The 20611-nt window shown below is 44.5% G+C and overlaps 2 protein-coding genes across 3 annotated transcripts in view; one reads left to right on the plus strand and one right to left on the minus strand.

The window, feature by feature from the left end:
* Window positions 1-764: 764 nt before the first annotated feature.
* srp54 (signal recognition particle 54) lies at window positions 765-12536 on the minus strand. Of its 2 annotated transcripts, XM_034146087.1 has the most exons (17): window positions 12442-12536; window positions 11102-11209; window positions 10263-10360; window positions 9712-9803; window positions 9335-9419; window positions 9098-9202; window positions 8260-8326; window positions 7923-7980; window positions 7688-7838; window positions 6214-6362; window positions 5832-5932; window positions 4758-4844; window positions 4602-4675; window positions 4178-4286; window positions 2754-2924; window positions 1962-2057; window positions 765-1426 (listed from the first exon to the last, which is right to left on the minus strand). In XM_034146087.1, exons 3-17 carry the CDS (start codon window positions 10338-10340, stop codon window positions 1335-1337), a joined length of 1515 nt encoding a protein of 504 aa, XP_034001978.1. In that variant the 5' UTR covers window positions 10341-10360; window positions 11102-11209; window positions 12442-12536; the 3' UTR covers window positions 765-1334. The 2 variants fall into 2 exon arrangements, with proteins under 2 accessions (XP_034001978.1, XP_034001979.1); XM_034146088.1 differs by lacking the exons at window positions 11102-11209; window positions 12442-12536 and adding an exon at window positions 10710-10714.
* Window positions 12537-15581: 3045 nt separating this feature from the next.
* The window catches only part of zgc:109986 (uncharacterized protein LOC553566 homolog), a 6713-nt gene continuing 1683 nt past the window's right edge, over window positions 15582-20611 (plus strand). Inside the window, exons 1-7 of the mRNA XM_034146084.1 lie at window positions 15582-15768; window positions 16692-16813; window positions 18382-18520; window positions 18616-18737; window positions 19901-20011; window positions 20092-20198; window positions 20411-20501. Of these exons, the coding sequence (XP_034001975.1) occupies window positions 15672-15768; window positions 16692-16813; window positions 18382-18520; window positions 18616-18737; window positions 19901-20011; window positions 20092-20198; window positions 20411-20501 (789 nt within the window). The 5' untranslated portion in view covers window positions 15582-15671. The remainder of the gene's footprint in view (window positions 15769-16691; window positions 16814-18381; window positions 18521-18615; window positions 18738-19900; window positions 20012-20091; window positions 20199-20410; window positions 20502-20611) is intronic.

Consider the following 20611-nt stretch of genomic DNA (forward strand, 5'->3'; position numbering starts at 1 on the left):
ACTACATTCATCAGGAGGTCTCACTCAGATATTTAAGAACTACATTCATCAGGAAGTCTCACTCAGATATTTAAGAACTACATTCATCAGGAGGTCTCACTCAGAGATATTTAAGAACTACATTCATCAGGTTTCACTCAGAGATATTTAAGAACTACATTCATCAGGTCTCACTCAGAGATATTTAAGAACTACATTCATCAGGTCTCACTCAGAGATATTTAAGAACTACATTCATCAGGTCTCACTCAGAGATATTTAAGAACTACATTCATCAGGTCTCACTCAGAGATATTTAAGAACTACATTCATCAGGAGGTCTCACTCAGATATTTAAGAACTACATTCATCAGGAGGTTTCACTCAGAGGGAAATCTAAAAACTACTGTAGGAGGTCTCACTCTGAGGGAAGTTTAAAAACTACAGGAGGTCTCACTCCGAGAACTACATTCATCAGGAGGTCTCACTCCGAGAACTACATTCATCAGGAGGTCTCACTCCGAGAACTACATTCATCAGGAGGTCTCACTCAGATATTTAAGAACTACATTCATCAGGAAGTCTCACTCAGATATTTAAGAACTACATTCATCAGGAGGTCTCACTCAGAGATATTTAAAAACTACATTCATCAGGAGGTGTCACTCAGAGATATTTAAGAACTACATTCATCAGGAGGTCTCACTCAGATATATTTAAGAACTACATTCATCAGGAGGTCGCTCACACACACAAACACGACAATGAAATAAAAACTCAGCAGGTTTAAAATGGTGCAATACAAATGTTTATTATATGACAAAAATACTGTCACTAACTAATATCCTCTTCATCACCATCATCCTGACCATCATGTGACGTCTCCTCGTCCAATCGGGACAGACTCTCCGTTTAAATCTTATACACAAACATCTTATATAGAATTAAATTAATGAGGCCCAGAAAACTCTCCTCTTCCTCATTCAAAGGAGCAGTACAACATGTTATCATCATATAAGTGACAGACTTAAAGAAGCAGTACAACATGTTATCATCATATAAGTGACAGACTTAAAGGAGCAGTACAACATGTTATCATCATATAAGTGACAGACTTAAAGAAGCAGTATAACATGTTATCATCATATAAGCGACACACTGCTCCTTTAAGTCTGATTTTCTGCTATTTTTAATAAAGACGACAAACTCAAAACCTGCTGTTATTTTAGTCTCTTTGGACTTCCTGCTTCATCTCTCTCTCTCTCTCTCTCTCTCTCTCTAAGCCCCGCCCCCACCACCTGTACCTGTCAGGAGGCGGAGCTTGTTATGTTTAAAGGCATCTGATTGGTGGTTGGTCACATGTTGTTGAACCCCATCATGCCCTTCATGTTGCCGGCGGCGCCCTGCTGGAACTGACGCATCATGGACTGAAGCCCTGCCATCCCACCTGAGATATAAACACACATCAATTAAACAATTAAATCCCAACTGCTCAGTCTGTTGACCTTTTTTCATCTCTGCTAAAAACTCACCTCTTAAAAAAAAAATAATAAAACAAATGTTTACAAAGGAATAAAACATGGAAAATAACGAGAAAAACATAATATTTTGGACTAAATGTGTGACTTTAACCTCAGAGGACTTCCTATCTGCTTAATACAAACGTATGAGAGTTAAGAGAAGATCAGAAGTACTTTATTGATCCCAATCAATCCCAATGAGTTGCAGCAGCATAAAAAGACATGGAAATTAAAAGACTAGAAATAAACAAGAAAGTAGAAAATATACATGTTGAATTTACAAATGAACAAAAACAAAATATAAAGCAAGTTATTAAATATACATTAGTATGTGAGGGATGGAATATTAAACTATAAAATAAACCTTGAATCTCTTGTATTCCCCGTCGGGCTGTGGTGATATTTCACATTATTTAACTCCAACCCATGCGTCATGTGACCTCCTGCAGGACGTGGACTCACCCATGTGATGCAGCACGCGGGGGTCCATCATCTTCGCCATCTGCTGGTTCAGTTTGGCCATCTGAGACGGGTTCACGTTCTTCGACATGTCTCCTCCTGAACACACACACACACACACACATTTATATCTCCTCCTGAACACACGCACATATTTCCTACTATAGCCTTTACTCAGAGGTTAGAAGTATTGGAGTACAAATACTTTGTTACTGTACTTAAATACATTGTTCTGGTATCAGTACTTTACTCCACTACTTATTTTACTTTGACTTCTTACACTTTGAACTCAAATACCTGTACTTTCTACTTCTTACATGTTGAACCCAAATACCTGTACTATCTACTTCTTACATGTTGAACACAAATACCTGTACTTTCTACTTCTTACATGTTGAACCCAAATACCTGTACTTTCTACTTCTTACATGTTGAACACAAATACCTGTACTTTCTACTTCTTACATGTTGAACACAAATACCTGTACTTTCTACTTCTTACATGAACACAAATACCTGTACTTTCTACCTGTACTTACTCTTTAAAACAGCTGCTAGTTATGGGTACTTTTTACTGAAGTACATTTCAAAGCCCTCTTTACTTTTACTTGAGTAAAGAAGTTTAGTCAGTACTTCTACTTTTACCAGTATTTTTAAACATGAGTATCTGTACTTCTACTTGAGTAAAGGATGTGTGTACTCTTGCCCCCCCCACTGCCCCCCCCCTACCTTTGAAGAGCCCCTTGATGCCCCTCCCCCTACCTTTGAAGAGCCCCTTGATGCCCCTCCCCCTACCTTTGAAGAGCCCCTTGATGCCCCCCATCTTCTTCACCATCTGGGCGAACTTGGTGTACTGCGTGAGGAGCTCCTGCACGTCTCGCATGGAAACCCCAGAGCCCCGAGCCACCCTCTGGATCCTGTTGGGGGTCTTACTGAAGAGCTTCGCCCCGTCCTTACTGTCCAGCTCTGAAGACACACAGGATATAAATATATATTTATAGCGTTTTTCCTAGTGCTCAAAGGCGCTATAAATACAATCAGAAACAGTACAAAGAAAACAAACATATACAGTATTCCTAATCCAAGAGTGTGTGTGTGTGTGTGTGTGTGTGTGTGTGTGTGTGTGTGTGTGTGTGTGTGTGTGTGTGTGTTGTTGCTCAGAGTTTGAAAGCTACAGTGAACAAGTGAGTTTTGAGAGATTTTATGAAGGATTCAAGAGTGTGTATATATATGTGTATATATATATATATAATGATCCATTCTCACGCAGCTCAGTCTGACGGCAGGTGATGAGAATCAGCATTAGTATTAACATTTTATTAATTTTCAGAACCGTGACCTTATTGTTTCATTAGTTTGATGTTTTAAGGTGTAACTAAAGATGGAAAAGTCTCTTTTATGGGTTTTGATTTCAGGCTGTACGGCACACAGGTGTTTCAAAGGGGCATGATGAGTTAGGCACTGTATGAGAGTATGAGTGGTGTTACCCTGGTCGTTCATGCTGTCCATGATGGGTTAGGCACTGTATGAGTGGTGTTACCCTGGTCGTTCATGCTGTCCATGATGAGTTAGGCACTGTATGAGTGTATGAGTGGTGTTACCCTGGTCGTTCATGCTGTCCATGATGGGTTAGGCACTGTATGAGTGGTGTTACCCTGGTCGTTCATGCTGTCCATGATGGGTTAGGCACTGTATGAGTGGTGTTACCCTGGTCGTTCATGCTGTCCATGATGAGTTAGGCACTGTATGTGTGTATGAGAGTATGAGTGGTGTTACCCTGGTCGTTCATGCTGTCCATGATGGGTTAGGCACTGTATGAGTGGTGTTACCCTGGTCGTTCATGCTGTCCATGATGAGTTAGGCACTGTATGTGTGTATGAGAGTATGAGTGGTGTTACCCTGGTCGTTCATGCTGTCCATGATGGGTTAGGCACTGTATGAGTGTATGAGTGGTGTTACCCTGGTCGTTCATGCTGTCCATGATGAGTTAGGCACTGTATGTGTGTATGAGTGTATGAGTGGTGTTACCCTGGTCGTTCATGCTGTCCATGATGGGTTAGGCACTGTATGTGTGTATGAGTGGTGTTACCCTGGTCGTTCATGCTGTCCATGATGGGTTAGGCACTGTATGAGTGTATGAGTGGTGTTACCCTGGTCGTTCATGCTGTCCATGATGGGTTAGGCACTGTATGACTGTATGAGTGTATGAGTGGTGTTACCCTGGTCGTTCATGCTGTCCATGATGGTCATCAGCTTCTTCAGCCGGGACATGGACTCCTGCTCGTTCCCTTTGCTCATGAAGTCTGTCCCGAAGCCCGGGATCATCCCCTGAACGCACCACAGAGACCGTTAGAGCACTGCGTTCTCTCAATACCCAGCAGACATCTTCCTACAGCTTAAACATGTGACTCAAAGGGGTCAAACTCAGACGGAACAATCTGAAAAATGTCCGGAAAGTTAAAGAAAATGTGAAAAATACCGGAAAAAAGTAGTGGAAAAAAAAACCTGGAAACCGTGTATGAAATGATCAGAAACATGTGAAAAGGAATATAAGAACATGTGAATAACATCTAAAAATGATCAGAAACATGTCATTAAACTAAAGTATAGAGAAACGTTGGTCTAAATGTCTGCAGAGTTTACCATGATCTGTCCGAAGGGGCCCATCTTCATGATGTTCTGGAACTGCTCGTACATGTCTCTGAGGGTGAACTGACCTGCAGCACAAACACATGTTATAATAACAACAACAACAACTATAATTAATATATCGGCGTGTGGAGAGTCTCAGATTCTCACCGTGCTTCAGTTTGTCGATCAGCTCCTCGTTGTCGTCCAGCTTCAGTTCATTCACTCTGTCAATCAAACCCTCAATATCACCCATACCTGAGGAAGAGGAGGAGGAGGAGAGGGGAGGAAGAGGAGGAGGAAGAGAGAGGAGCCGCTGTGTTAGTATAATGCTGTGTGTGTGTGAGAGTGAGTGAGTGAGTGAGTGAGTGTGTGTGTGTGGCCCAATCCCAAACCGCCCCCTACACCCTACCCCTACACACTACCCCTAACCCCTCCCCCTCCCCCTCCCCCTCCCCCTCCGTTTGCGCGTTCGCGCGGAGGGTCCGCCACATTGAGTGCTGTTCCAAACCAACGAGTGTGGAGCGGTGTGGAGGGGGAGTGGGCTATAAAGCCCTCAAACAGCGAGTCTGCAGCGGTGCTGACTTGAGACCGGTCTCTACCTGACCGGAGTCACGCTGTGTGTGTCCGTCAGGAAACACGCTGTTTACAAGTAGTTCCAGCAAACATCCACTGATAAACTGCGATGTTAACAACCTCATGATAACCTCGTATTTTTTTAACTTAGGATCATACCTGTGTTTAGTCTAGAAAAAGGTAAATGTGTGCATTTTATTATAAAGTTGTGTATATTTACAGACTGTTGCAAAAACTAAGAAGCTTATAAACATCAGGTTTAAAACTAAAAGAGCTTTACAGAAAAAGTAACACAATGAAAGATGTTTGGAGTTTTATTTGAGTTATTAATTTACATTTTTTGTCAAAGAGATGCTGATTTGAAACCGTTGTTACATACAGTTACAGCATTTCCTGTTTCTGCCAGAGAGAGGGGAGTTTGTCCCAAAGCTTGCCGCTGTATTTACTCCCTCCATCTGACAGGAGGAGCCTCGTTCAGCTGCGAGTGTGGCTACAGACGGAGTTCACTCCGTCACGGAGGGGTAGGGTCGAGGGAGTGGTTTGGGATTGGGCCTGTGTGTGTGTGTGAGTGAGTGAGTGAGTGAGTTTGTGAGTGAGTGAGTGAGTGAGTGAGTGTGAGTGAGTGAGTGAGTGAGTGAGTGAGTGAGTGAGTGAGTGTGTGTCTCTCACCCAGCAGCTTGCTGATGAACGGCTGAGTCTTGAAGGGCTCGAAGTCATCGATGTGTTCTCCGGTCCCGATGAAGATGATGGGACTCCGGGTCGCAGCGACACTGACAGGAAGAACGTCCGTCAATTACAACAAAACTAAAACAATGTAAAATAATCAAACGGATAACAGATGCAGGTCATTCAGTTCGATATATAATAACAACAAGTATTCAGGAAATCATATAAAAAATGAAATTAATTTTGATGTTTTTTCTTCTTTGACAACGATCATAAAGCATGACCAGTATTTCGAAATATCACTGAATTATTTAGGACTACATGAATGTTAAAGTAAGTCACAAGCAGCCTCAGTGATTGGCCGGCTGGCTGTGACATCACTCACGCGCTCAGAGCTCCGCCCCCTTTAGCGTGTCCATCCAGCTTGGTCACGATGACGGACGCAATGTCCACTTTCTCTTTGAAGGCCTTCGCTTGGGACTCACAGGCCTGACCGATGGACGCGTCCATCACGTACACTATGTTGTCCGGTTGCTATGGAAACACAGGTAGACACACACCTGAGACACAAGACTCTCTGCTCACTGTCAATGTGATTAAAACAATTAAACAGAATCGAGAAGCAACAAATATCAAGACACAAACATGGATTAGAGGAAAGTTATAAAGTAAAAATAAATAAAAACTATTCAAATACATATGACGTTGTTTTCTGGTGCGGTGCATTCAGGGTACTGGTGGTGCATTCAGGTACTGGTGGTGCATTCAGGGTACTGGTGGTGCATTCAGGGTACTGGTGGTGCATTCAGGTACTGGTGGTGCATTCAGGGTACTGGTGGTGCATTCAGGTGATGCATTCAGGTACTGGTGGTGCATTCAGGGTACTGGTGGTGCATTCAGGGTACTGGTGGTGCATTCAGGGTACTGGTGGTGCATTCAGGGTACTGGTGGTGCATTCAGGGTACTGGTGGTGCATTCAGGGTACTGGTGGTGCATTCAGGTACTGGTGGTGCATTCAGGTACTGGTGGTGCATTCAGGGTACTGGTGGTGCATTCAGGTGATGCATTCAGGGTACTGGTGGTGCATTCAGGGTACTGGTGGTGCATTCAGGGTACTGGTGAAGGTACTGGTGGTGCATTCAGGGTACTGGTATTTAAAGGAAATGGCTTTGCATTCAGGTACTGGTGTGTTATTCAAGAACGGTGTGTTCAGGGTATTGGTGATGTTTTATGTTTTTTGGAGATGTGTTCAGGTACCAGCAGTGTGTTACTGGTGATGTGTTCAGGTACTGGTGGTGCATTCAGGTACCAGCAGTGTGTTACTGGTGATGTGTTCAGGGACCAGTAGTGTGTTACTGGTGATGTGTTCAGGTACTGGTGATGTGTTCAGGTACCAGCAGTGTGTTACTGGTGATGTGTTGAGATACTGGTGATGTGTTGAGGTACTGGTGATGTGTTCAGGTACCAGCAGTGTGTTACTGGTGATGTGTTACTGGTGATGTGTTCAGGTACTGGTGATGTGTTCAGGTACTGGTGATGTGTTCAGGTACTGGTGATGTGTTCAGGTACTGGTGATGTGTTCAGGTACCAGCAGTGTGTTACTGGTGATGTGTTGAGGTACTGGTGATGTGTTGAGGTACTGGTGATGCGTTCAGGTACCAGCAGTGTGTTAGTGGTGATGTGTTACTGGTGATGTGTTCAGGTACTGGTGATGTGTTCAGGTACTGGTGATGTGTTCAGGTACTGTGTTCAGGTACTGTGTTCAGGTACTGGTGATGTGTTCAGGTACTGGTGATGTGTTCAGGTACCAGCAGTGTGTTACTGGTGATGTGTTACTGGTGGTGCGTTCAGGGACTCACCACAGCGTTGGACACCTGCAGCATCTCCTCGAACAGAGAGTCCTCCTGCTTGTGACGCCCGCTCGTGTCCACGATGATGATCTCAAAGTTCTCTCCTTTGAACTTCTCCACGCCTTCAGCAGCGATGACAACCGGGTCCATCTCCGTGTAGCTGAACACAGGAAGTACACAACACTCACTTCCTGTTCTGATGTCAAGGTGTTCTCATTATGACATCACTTCCTGTAAACCTCACCTGCCGTAGAAGGGGATTCTGGCTTTAGTGGCATTCTGCTTCAGCTGATCGAAGGCGCCTGAGAGCAGAGGAAACGTTAACGAGTGCGTGTGTGTGAGTGAGTCAATGTGTGTGTGTGTGTGTGTGCGTGTGTGTGAGTGAGTCAATGTGTGTGTGTGTGTGTGTGTGTGTGTGTGTGTGTGTGGGTAGGTCAGTTTGTGTGTGAAGGTGAGTGTATGCGAGTGACTGAGTGTGCGTCAGTGTGTGTGTCGGAGATAGTGAGTGTGTGTGTGAGTCTAACTGAGTGTGTGAGTCCGAGTGTGTGAGTCTAACTGAGTGTGTGTGTGTGTGTGTGTACCTGCTCTGAAGGTGTCAGCACAGATCAAACAGGTCTTCCAGCCTTTCCTCTGGTAGTAATAGGCCAGCTGCAGACACACACAGTGAGAAACACAGCAGATACAACAGGTACTACAGAGGTGTGTGTGTGTACAGGTGAGGTGTGTGTACAGGTGAGGTGTGTGTACAGAGGTGTGTGTACAGAGGTGTGTGTGTACAGGTGAGGTGTGTGTGTACAGGTGAGGTGTGTGTGTGTACAGGTGAGGTGTGTGTACGTACAGGTGAGGTGTGTGTGTACAGGTGAGGTGTGTGTACAGGTGAGGTGTGTGTACAGAGGTGTGTGTGTGTACAGGTGAGGTGTGTGTACAGGTGAGGTGTGTGTACAGGTGAGGTGTGTGTACAGGTGAGGTGTGTGTACAGAGGTGTGTGTGTGTGTGTACAGAGGTGTGTGTGTACAGGTGAGGTGTGTGTACAGAGGTGTGTGTGTGTGTACAGGTGTGTGTGTGTACAGGTGTGTGTGTGTACAGAGGTGTGTGTGTACAGGTGAGGTGTGTGTACAGAGGTGTGTGTGTGTACAGAGGTGTGTGTGTGTACAGAGGTGTGTGTGTGTACAGGTGAGGTGTGTGTACAGGTGAGGTGTGTGTACGGTGAGGTGTGTACAGGTGAGGTGTGTGTACAGGTGAGGTGTGTGTACAGAGGTGTGTGTGTACAGGTGAGGTGTGTGTACAGGTGAGGTGTGTGTACAGAGGTGTGTGTGTACAGGTGAGGTGTGTGTACAGGTGAGGTGTGTGTACAGGTGAGGTGTGTGTACAGGTGAGGTGTGTGTACAGGTGAGGTGTGTGTACAGGTGAGGGGCTCACCTTGGAGCAGGTAGTGGTCTTCCCGCTGCCCTGCAGACCCACAAACATGATGACGTTGTTCTTTCCTTTGGTCGGAGTCCAGGCCTTCACGCCGGGGTCCACCAGCTGCACACACACATTAAACACACATCACACACACATTAAACACACATCACATCACACACACATCACACATGTGAGTCTGATCCATGTGTTCTTTATATCTGACTCTTCAGGTGTTGATCCGTCTCCTCTGACCTTGACGAGCTCCTTGAAGACAGAGTGCTGGATCATCCTCCTCTTGTTCAGACCGGAGGCCATCTCCTCCAGATCTATGGCAGCCCTGCAGGGACAAAACACAGAGTTTTAGTCTGTGGACCAGGTTTAGTCTCTAGACCACGTTTAGTCTCAGGTTTAGTCTGTGGACCAGGTTTAGTCTCTAGACCACGTTTAGTCTCTAGACCACGTTTAGTCTCAGGTTTAGTCTGTGGACCAGGTCTAGTCTCTGGACCAGGTTTAGTCTCAGGTTTAGTCAATGTACCAGGTTTAGTCTCAGGTTTAGTCTGTGGACCAGGTTTAGTCTCAGGTTTAGTCTGTGGACCAGGTTTAGTCTCAGGTTTATATTGAATACTGACTTGACGTTCTCTCGGAGCTGTTTGACCAGCCTGATGTTGACGTCGGCCTCCAGCAGAGCAGCACACACCTCCTTCAGCATGGCGTTCAGCACCTGAAACACACACACACACACACACAGACAGAGACAGAGACACACACACCGACACACACACAGACATTACATGACATGTTACTTGTTAGACGCATTTATCCAAAGCGACTTACATACTCAATACTGTGGGCAATCCCCACAGGAGCACTTTGGGGTGAAGTGTCTCAGGGACACAACGACATGCTGACTGCAGTGGGGTTTGAACCTGTGCTCCCTTGATCCGAACACCAACGCTCTATCCACTGCGCCACACGCCACAAACTCCTTTAAGTATTCAGTGCTTCCAAATTGTTTGATATTTCAAATATGCAGCGTTTCCTCTATTCCATGAACATGCACATTAATTAACTGCCATGGTTCCCCCTTACTCTAATGAAGCTGTAGGGAGCCGTGTTTATAGTCTTTAAACAAAGGTGCACCCCCCCCCCTCTGAGTATATAAATATATGATTCGATGTACCTCCTCATTGATGATGGTGGCGTTGCTGAGCGACCTCAGCGCCGACGTGATCTTCCTCCCCAGGTCGGCTAACACCATGGTGGCGGCTGGAGCTAACCCTGAAGGTCACAGGAAACACACGTCAGGATGAGGTCACAGGAAACACACGTCAGGATGAGGTCACAGGAAACACACGTCAGGATGAGGTCACAGGAAACACACGTCAGGATGAGGTCACAGGAAACACACACACACACACGTCAGGATGAGGTCACAGGAAACACACGTCAGGATGAGGTCACAGGAAACACACGTCAGGATGAGGTCACAGGAAACACACAATATAACCTCAAGTATCAGAAATTAGTGGAAGTATAGAAGTCGTTAGCCCTCACCGTGTGAGATGTGTGTGTGTGTTGCTCACTCACCGTGTGTGTTAAATTAGAGATGTGTGTGTGTCTCACTCACCGTGTGTGTGTTAGAACAGAGATGTGTGTGTGTTGCTCACTCACCGTGTGTGTGTTAGAACAGAGATGTGTGTGTTGCTCACTCACCGTGTGTGTGTTAGAACAGAGATGTGTGTGTGTGTCTCACTCACCGTGTGTGTGTTAGAACAGAGATGTGTGTGTGTTGCTCACTCACCGTGTGTGTGTTAGAACAGAGATGTGTGTGTGTTGCTCACTCACCGTGTGTGTGTTAGAACAGAGATGTGTGTGTGTTGCTCACTCACCGTGTGTGTGTTAGAACAGAGATGTGTGTGTGTTGCTCACTCACCGTGTGTGTGTTAGAACAGAGATGTGTGTGTGTCTCACTCACCATGTGTGTGTTAAATTAGAGATGTGTGTGTGTTGCTCACTCACCGTGTGTGTGTTAAAACAGATGTGTGTGTGGAGGGGAGCCCCCTTCTGATTGGCTCAGTGAGTCAGCAGGTCAGCTGACAGGTGAAGACGCAGCTCGACACACACTTCCTGTTTCAGAGGAGAGAAGAAGAAGGGAGGTTTTAGGGAGGTCTTTGAACGCAACACGGTGATGCGTTTAGAGACATGACGATCAATCAGAACATTGCAGGTAACCATAGCAACAGGACTGATGGTGACACACCTGAGTCCTGATGTTCCTCTGAGAGTCAGGTGAGAAGAATACAGAGAGCTTTCTGAACATTAAAAGGATCTGTCCTCAAGGGACGCCTTACACCTGAAGTACAGGTAACTGTCTGATTACAACCCCAGCTGTGTGTGAGTGTCTGTGTCTGTGAGTGTGTGTGAGTCTGTGAGTGTGTGTGTCTGTGACTGTGTGAGTGTCTGTGAGTGTGTGTGTCTGTGAGTGTGTGTGTGAGTCTGTGAGTGTGTCTGTGTGAGTGTGTCTGTGAGTGTGTCTGTGAGTGTGTCTGTGTGAGTGTGTCTGTGTGAGTGTGTATGTGTGCGAGTGTGTGTGTGCGAGTGTGTGTGTGTGTGTGTGTGTGTGTGTGTGTGTGTGTGTGAGTGAGTGAGAGTGTGTGTGAGTGAGTGAGAGTGTGTCTGTGAGTGTGTCTGTGTGTGAGTGCGCTACAGTAAGGAAGGTGTTGTGATGAACAGCTCTCATGTGATGATGAGTGGCCAATAGAAACTCGTCACATGTCATCAGTTTGTTATCGCCAGTGAAACAGGTAGTATTTCAACAGCAAGTCATCACAAACTATTTATTCACTTTTAATGCAAGTCTTATATTTCCCCTAAACCCTGAACACAGAATCAATAATAAACGCGTTCAGTGAATTCAGCTTCATCTCTGCTGTAAAAACACTGATATGTTTTTAACTAAATCTCTTAGTTTTCCTAGTTTCAGGATAAAGATCCACATTAACCCACTCCTCTCACTTTAGCGGATGATCTCTGAGCAGAATGATCACTATGTACAGTCGACATATGGAAGAGTTTGAGCCCAGAAACACGACATGACAACACTTAGTAATCCTCTATCCTCTTATCTATAATCACTCTGATCGATATATTAGTTTATAATCAGGCTGTTTGTAACGTTTACAGCTGTTTATAACGTTAGCTTAGCATTAGCTTCCCCGTCGGTGTAAACAGCAGATTAGCATTAGCTCAGTGTTAGCGGTGAGTTAGCTCAGTTAGCTTCTCTCGGAGCCCCCATCGAGCCCTGTAGAGACAGAGGAGCAGACACAGAGCTCATTGGAGCAGACACGGAGGAGACTTACCGGCTGTTTGAGAGTTTGATGATGAAACTGAAGCAGAAACTCAGAGGAACGTCATCTAATCAGAACTGACCCGGAAACACTTCTTCTTCTTCTTCTGCTGCTGCTGGCGGAGAGCAGAGCTGCTTTTCAACAAAGCGCCCTCTGCCGTCCCGGAGGGGAACGACTCATTACTAATGAGAGGAAACCGGTTTACATTGCACTGTGACTGCAAATCTGAACTCTAAAAGATATATATTTGAAATGATCATTTCAGATCAGAATTCTGAGGACAGAGGATCGGAGACTAAAACACGTTAAAAGGTGTGTTTTCTAAACTCTGAGAAAAATAAAAAGATCTGAGAAAAAGTTTTTAAAAAACCTAAAAACTCAAGAAAAAGTCAAAATTCTGAGAAAAAGTCAAAATTCTGAGAAAGTCAAAACTCAAGAAAAAGTCACAAGATAACAAAAACATTAGAAAAAGTCAAAATTCTGGAAAAAAAGTCAAAATACAAAAGATTCTGAGAAAATAAGTCAAAAAGTGTTTATTTTTACTTTGTTTCCAATAGTGATTATTTTTCAGGATTCAAAATGTTTCCTCAAATGTATTTTCTAATTTCTGAGAAAGTCAAAATTCACAGAAACATTACAACTATTTTTTTATATTTTAAACTGGCCATTCATTCAAATGCACACATAAACTAATGACTGACAAACATCTTATACCTTATATATATATATATATAAGATGCAGAGATATTTTTAATGTTTTATCCTGAATTACTGCCAAACATTCATTTAGTGGGAATTTTGCACCTCTTCTCCTCCTGCATTGAACATCGCAGAAACTCCGTTCAAACATCAAAACGTTCAGCTCGGTTGGGAATCGACTGCTATTACTTTTATCATTCATAACTTTCATAATTCCAGAGATACATCCCATAATTCATCACATTTTTAACATGGAAGTCAATGGAGAACTCTTCAGACTTCAACAAATCTTCATGCGACTTCAACTGCTAACTGTTCATTCATACTTTCACTCAGAAACCTCATTCCAACTTTAAAATGGTACACATCTCTCTGACATTATTCGTGTAACACAACTTTTAAATCTGATTCTTACTTTTAGAGATATTAAACATTGTTCAGACCTTGGTACAGAGGCTTTCTTCAGATTTTAACATTAACTAGAGTGCGTGATGTCACAGCTAGAGGGTAGGAAATCTTGAAATTTGCCTTCATATTTCTTTTTAAAACTGCCATAATTCCCAAACCTTACATTCCTGAGACATAATCTTTCATGACAAACGTAGGAAAACATCTCGTAGCTTGAAAAATGACAAATAATTAAGCAAAAATAATTAAACAAAATGCCTCTTGAGGGCATGAAGTGACAAAAACTTTCAACATGTCTCCATTAAAACCCATTGTAATTTCAGGCTGATATTTCCTCACAGCAGCAGCCGCACACCTTTCGTTAAACTGCCAAAAAGGCCACATTATTAACCCGAAAGTACACAAAAATTACACTTCAGATACTCAACTTCCTTGACATGCTTCACATTTTGAAATTTCACAGATATCTGTGCATGTGACAAAACGTTCACATGCAAGAGGTTCATCTCTCATTCAGAACAATGCAAACCTTTGATCTCTACATAACTCGTTAGCTCAACTATAAACACCTGTGTAATGGAACACGATGATGTCATCACTCCAACTGACAGCAGTCAGTTCTAACTGTTCATTTCATACTCACACACACACACACACACACACACACACACACACACACACACACACACACACACACACACACACACACACACACACACTCTCTGGGTGTTTCTCAATCGCGAGTACGCTTGCTTGATAGCACATGTCTGCCGAGCATCTTGCTTCAGAAGCGAGTCAAGAATACTTCCTGGCATTCGGAAAACGAAGAGTGGAACACGCTAGCAAGTGTGCAGGTGTGCGTCATATGAGAGGCCCCGCCTTACATCTTCCGCCACAGATTTGGGGAAATTGGTCCGTGCGCAAAGCATTGTGGGGATTTTAAGACCGCGGAGTCTACACATGTGCAGCCTCGATATTTCTCCAAACGGAGTACGCCGGGCTCGGTAGATTTCCAAGTATGCTGGAGATTGGAACAGTACTTCGGCGGCACTCGATGACGTAGTATGCTTGAAATAGTGGAAATAAAACACAATGTTGTCATGATACCTATGCAAATGGTCCAAACAACACCAGACTTCAGATGACAGTTAATGGTCCAGTCCTGAACATGTCTATGTGCCATTAGTGAGTTTTCCTCAAAAGCTGTTGCCATGGCAACGCATCCCTTGCAATAAAACACGATATTGCTATGACTCCTATGAAAATTGTTAAAAAGTGCTAAAACTTCACATGTGTGCCAACAGTCCAGCCGTGAAGACATCTACCGGACAGTTTTGAGATTTCTTCAAATGCCGTTGCCATGGCAACACAATGCTCGCCTTGAAACACGGTTTTCTCATAACTTCAGTGAAAATACTCCAAACAGCCCAAAACTTCACAGGTTTGGTAACGATGCAGCCATCAACGCATCTAAGCGTATTAAGGGATGTTATCAAATGCCGTTGGCATGGCGACAGATCATTCGCCATCAAGTTAGTTCAAAAGTTTGCAGTTCAAATATTCTGCTGCTTTTCCAAGCCTTTTTCTTCTCTCATCAAACATTCAAGCCCCCAGTGTTCATGTATCATTTCAATCTAAATTCTTCACTTTCTTCTTACACATTACATTTCAGCATAGCAATTCAGCGTCAGCTGTTCAGCATAAAGCATTCCCACTAGCAATTTCTTCAGGAATTGCATTCTCTAGTTATGTCTGATCTTTGTTTTGATTTTGAAGTGTGAACTGTACTTATGTCAATAAAGTTTTTTTTAAAACACAACTGCTTCCGAGGTCGGTCTTATTTCTTAAGGTGGACTGAACCATTAGTGTGGAGTAACGTGGTATCTTTCATTTAAATGAACTGTAAGTTACCTTCACCCAGGTATGTAACCGCTGCCCTCAAATGAACACATGAAGTAAAGTTTAATATTTATAGTTGTGTAGATTAATAATGATGAGTTATAATGAGAGGTGATAAACGTGAATGCTCAGGTTCCACCTTAACACGCAGACACGTTGCTTCACCATGAGCAGAAACACTGAAACTCTGAAACTCAGAAACTCAGAGAGACTGAAAAACACAGAAAGAGTTGCTGATGGATCTGTGTGAGGCGAAGCTGGAGGTGAAGCAGCTTCTGAGCAGAGTGAAGAACAGAGATCTGAGCAGACTGCTGCAGTGGGTCAGAGAGTCAGGTAAACACACACACACACAGACACACACACACACACACCCACACACTCACTCACTCACTCACTCACTCACTCACTCACTTAGACACACACACACACACACACACACACACACACACACACACACACACACACACACACACACACAGACACACACACATACACACACACACACACACACACACACACACACACACACACACACACACACACACACACACACACACACACACTCTATGCACACTTGCAGCTGATTCTCTGAAAGCAGTTTATTATGGAGATGTCAGATTTTAACTGTGTGTGTACAGACTGTGTGTGTACAGACTGTGTGTGTACGGACTGTGTGTGTACGGACTGTGTGTGTACAGACTGTGTGTGTACGGACTGTGTGTGTACAGACTGTGTGTGTACAGACTGTGTGTGTACGGACTGTGTGTGTACGGACTGTGTGATGTACGGACTGTGTGTGTACGGACTGTGTGTGTACGGATTGTGTGTGTACGGACTGTGTGTGTACGGACTGTGTGTGTACGGATTGTGTGTGTACGGACTGTGTGTGTACGGATTGTGTGTGTACGGACTGTGTGTACGGACTGTGTGTGTACGGACTGTGTGTGTGTACGGACTGTGTGTGTACGGACTGTGTGTGTACGGACTGTGTGTGTACAGACTGTGTGTGTACGGACTGTGTGTGTACGGACTGTGTGTGTACGGACTGTGTGTGTGTACGGACTGTGTGTGTGTACGGACTGTGTGTGTACGGACTGTGTGTGTACGGACTGTGTGTGTACGGACTGTGTGTGTACAGACTGTGTGATGTACTTGGTTATTATAGAATATTTCCATTGATGTATTCCTCACCAGTTTCAGCCACATAAACACTTTATTAAAATAAACAGTTGTTATTGTTTGTGTTCCTCCTGCAGATGATCTGGATGAGCTCCTGTCGGACAACAGGAGGAAGATCCTGCAGAGCATCTCTGAGGATCTGAGAGGGTCTCTGCCTCAGAGCGCCATGCTGCCCTCTGAGAGCACTGCCCTCAGCAAGGTAGTACACCTGGAGTACACCTGGAGTACACCTGGAGTACACCTGGAGTACTATTAAATTCGATCCAAGTCTCTCTCATCATGAGCTCAGCAGCTTCAGTGTAGATGTGTCAATGACAAACTGAGTCCTCCTCCAGCAGAGCAACATGAATATATATAGGACATAGAACTAATGAAACAGATCAAATAGTGCAAGAGGATGTTTTGAGATGTGCAAGAAAATACAAATAGAATAGAAATAGTGCAAGAAGAGTCTATATACAAGTAAATGGAATCTGAAATATAGAGAAATAATTTTCAAAATGCAACAGATGAATGTTTCTGGATGTTCTTTACAGAGTTCAGGGGTTTAACAGTGCCGAAGGAGTGGCAGACCGGGGTTGTGGTTCCCCTTTTCAAAAGGGGGGATCAGAGGGTGTGTGCCAATCACAGAGGCATCACACTACTCAGCCTCCCCGGGAAAGTTTACTCTAAGGAACTGGAAAGGAGGGTCCGGCCGATAGTGGAACCTCAGATTGAGGAACAATGCGGATTCCGTCCTGGTCGTGGAACGACGGATCAGCTTTTTACTCTCGCAAGGATCCTGGAGGGGGCCTGGGAGTACTCTGATCCGGTCTACATGTGTTTTGTAGACTTGGAGAAGGCGTATGACCGAGTTCCCAGGGAGTTACTGTGGGAGGTGCTGCAGGAGTATGGGGTGAGGGGGTCTCTACTCAGGGCCATCCAATCTCTGTACTCCCAAAGCGAGAGCTGTGTCCGGGTCCTCGGCAGTAATGGCGCATTTCCACTACACAGCCTCACTCGGCCTCGCTCGGTATGGCTAGGCCTCGTTAGGACTGGCTCACTTTATGGCGCATTTCCATTACAGTTTAGGAACTGGGGTAGTATCTATAGTAACGCAGTGTAGGCGGAGCCGTGACGTCATCTTCAATGAGAACCCCAGAAAAACAACACAGCCGTTAGCTGTTAGCACTCAGAGCTCACAGCTCCTCATATCTGTTCAGAAACTAGACAAAAGTTAAACAAGTACAAACCACAGACTGCCTGTGTCATGGTGAATACAGTCGCTGCTTTATTTATGTCTGTATAGGCCGTTGTTGTGAGTGTGGACGGTCGGAGCATATATTGCGTTAGCTTAGCCGATCTCCATTTAGAAAACACGCATTTTAAAAGGTTTTTCGCCTGCCGTCTGTCTGCAGACTTGTCAAAGCATTAATTCATGGACCAGGTGGAGGGATTATATCTCTCCGCTGGCCTGGGAGCGCCTTGGGACCCCCAGTCAGAGCTGGTTGATGGGAGAGGAACGTTTGGGGCTCTCTGCTGGAACTGATACCTCCGCGACCCGACCACGGAGCAGAGGAGAAGATGGATGGAACTGTCTCTGAAGATGATGATGTTCTTCTTCATGTGTTTCAGATGCAGCAGTGATGATGATGAAGATGATGATGTTCTTCTTCATGTGTTTCAGATGCAGCAGTGATGATGATGATAATGTTCTTCTTCATGTGTTTCAGATGCAGCAGTGATGATGATGATGATGATGAAGATGTTCTTCTTCATGTGTTTCAGATGCAGCAGAGCTCTAAGCCCACGGTGCATGTGGACAGCTTCCTGTATGATGAAGAGGAGGTGGACTCTCTGTGTGATGAAGGCTCTCTGAGCCGCTCGTACTGTCTCTCCTGTGGATCCACCAGAACCGCCCCTCTGGGTCAGAACGCCCTCTTCATCATCTTCATCATCTTCATCCTCTTCATCCAACACATGTTCTCACCTCCTCCTCCTCCTCTTCCTCTCCTCCCACAGACTTCCTGTCTCACTCCTTCTCCATCCCAGAGCTCCACTTCCTGTTTGAGAGCGCGCTTCCTGACCTCAGTGGGCGTGTCCTGGTGGACGTGGGCTCCAGACTGGGAGCTGTGCTGTATGGGGTCAGTACTGTAGGGGTCAGAGGTCAGGGGTCAGTACTGTAGGGGTCAGTACTGTAGAGGTCAGGGGTCAGTACTGTAGGGGTCAGTACTGTAGGGGTTGTCACTACCCGATCCGCATCCCTACCCAATCCGCATTGCGCATGTGCGAGATGGTCCGCCATATTGGACAACTCCATACGGCAACCCAAATAGGACACTTGACGTCTAGACGGCTGCCCAATATGCATTGCGCATGCGCAAGTTTTAAACAGTGAATATAAATATAAAATGTAAGTGTTAATGACTGTCAGTAGAGATGGGATGGCAGAAGGTGCTATATATATATATATATATATATATATATATATGTATTTATAAATGTTATATAAATATATATATAAATCCAAAGCTGGTAAAGACCTTTCAAATGTAGCAATAATAGTCATATAAGTAAAGTACTGATCTAATAACAGAGATTTGTTCTTGAATCAACTTTTTTATGGAAAATCTTTTATGTAATTGTATTCAATTTGTAATAAAATGAAAGATATTCACAGTTAATGTAATTAGATATAAATGATTAATGCCATACATTTTTGCATTCGTTCACAGTAAATATTTCTTCAGTATGATAGCTGTCTAACTGAAAGGACCCACTAAAAGGACCCACTAAAAGGACCCACTAAAAGGACCCACTAAAAGGACCCACTAAAAGGAGTTGTTGAATAATAGTGAAGTCACGTTGTAATCACAATAACTCATCTCTCTCGGTTTTTTGAGTTTTCTTTTTCTGCTTTGCCAAACGCCACTGTGTCAAGTGTCCTATTTGGGTTGCCGTATGGAGTTGTGCATCTCGCACATGCGCAATGCGGATTGGGTAGAGATGCAGATCAAGTAGTGACAGGGGTCAGTACTGTAGGGGTCAGTGGGACCAGAACTTTTTATTATATCATAATGTATGATACGATACAGTAAAGTACTGTATACTGTACGATAAAGTATGATACGGTATAATAAGGTGTGTGTGTGTGTGTGTGTGTGTGTGTGTGTGTGTGTGTGTGTGTGTGTGTGTGTGTGTGTGTGTGTGTGTGTGTGTGTGTGTGTGTGTGTGTGTGTGTGTGTGTGTGTGTGTGTGTGTGTGTGTGTGTGTGTGTGTGTGTGTGTGTGTGTGTGTGTGTGTTCAGGGCTACGTGTTCAGCTCGGCCTCTCGACTCGTTGGTCTGGAGATCAGTGAGGAGTTTGTCAAACTGCAGGAGAACATCGTGCAGAAATACACAATGACAGACCGGATACAGGTACACACACACTCTCACACACACACACATACAACACACACACACACACACACTCGGTGACGGTGTGTGTTCTCCTGCAGGTTCTCCACTCTGATGTGCGTCTGCAGAACGTTCTCCTGCAGAACGCCGACGTCCTCGTCCTCAACAACGTGTTCGAGTACTTCCTGCCTCCAGAGGAGCAAGTCGGGTACACACACACACACACACACACACACACATATTAAATACACACATATACTACAAAACTGTACACAAATATATTCTTTATTATTAACCTGGGCTAGTGTGTTAGAGTACTCAGATTACTTTATGGTTGTAACAAATAATGTAACACGCTTCCAATTCAGTTAAAGTGTGTGTGTGGTGTGTGTGTGTGTGTGCGTGTGTGTGTGTGTTCAGAGCGTGGAGCTTTATCATGGAGAACTTCAGGAAGAAAGGCTCTCTGCTGGTCACTGTGCCCTGTCTGCAGGAGAGCCTCGACACACTGCAGGTAACTCTAACACTCACTCACACACTCACTCACTCACTCACTCACTCACTCACTCACTCACTCACTCACTCACTCACTCACTCACTCACTCACACACACTCACTCACTCA

This window comes from Trematomus bernacchii, unplaced genomic scaffold (genome assembly GCF_902827165.1).
Source record: "Trematomus bernacchii unplaced genomic scaffold, fTreBer1.1, whole genome shotgun sequence".
NCBI lineage: Eukaryota > Metazoa > Chordata > Actinopteri > Perciformes > Nototheniidae > Trematomus > Trematomus bernacchii.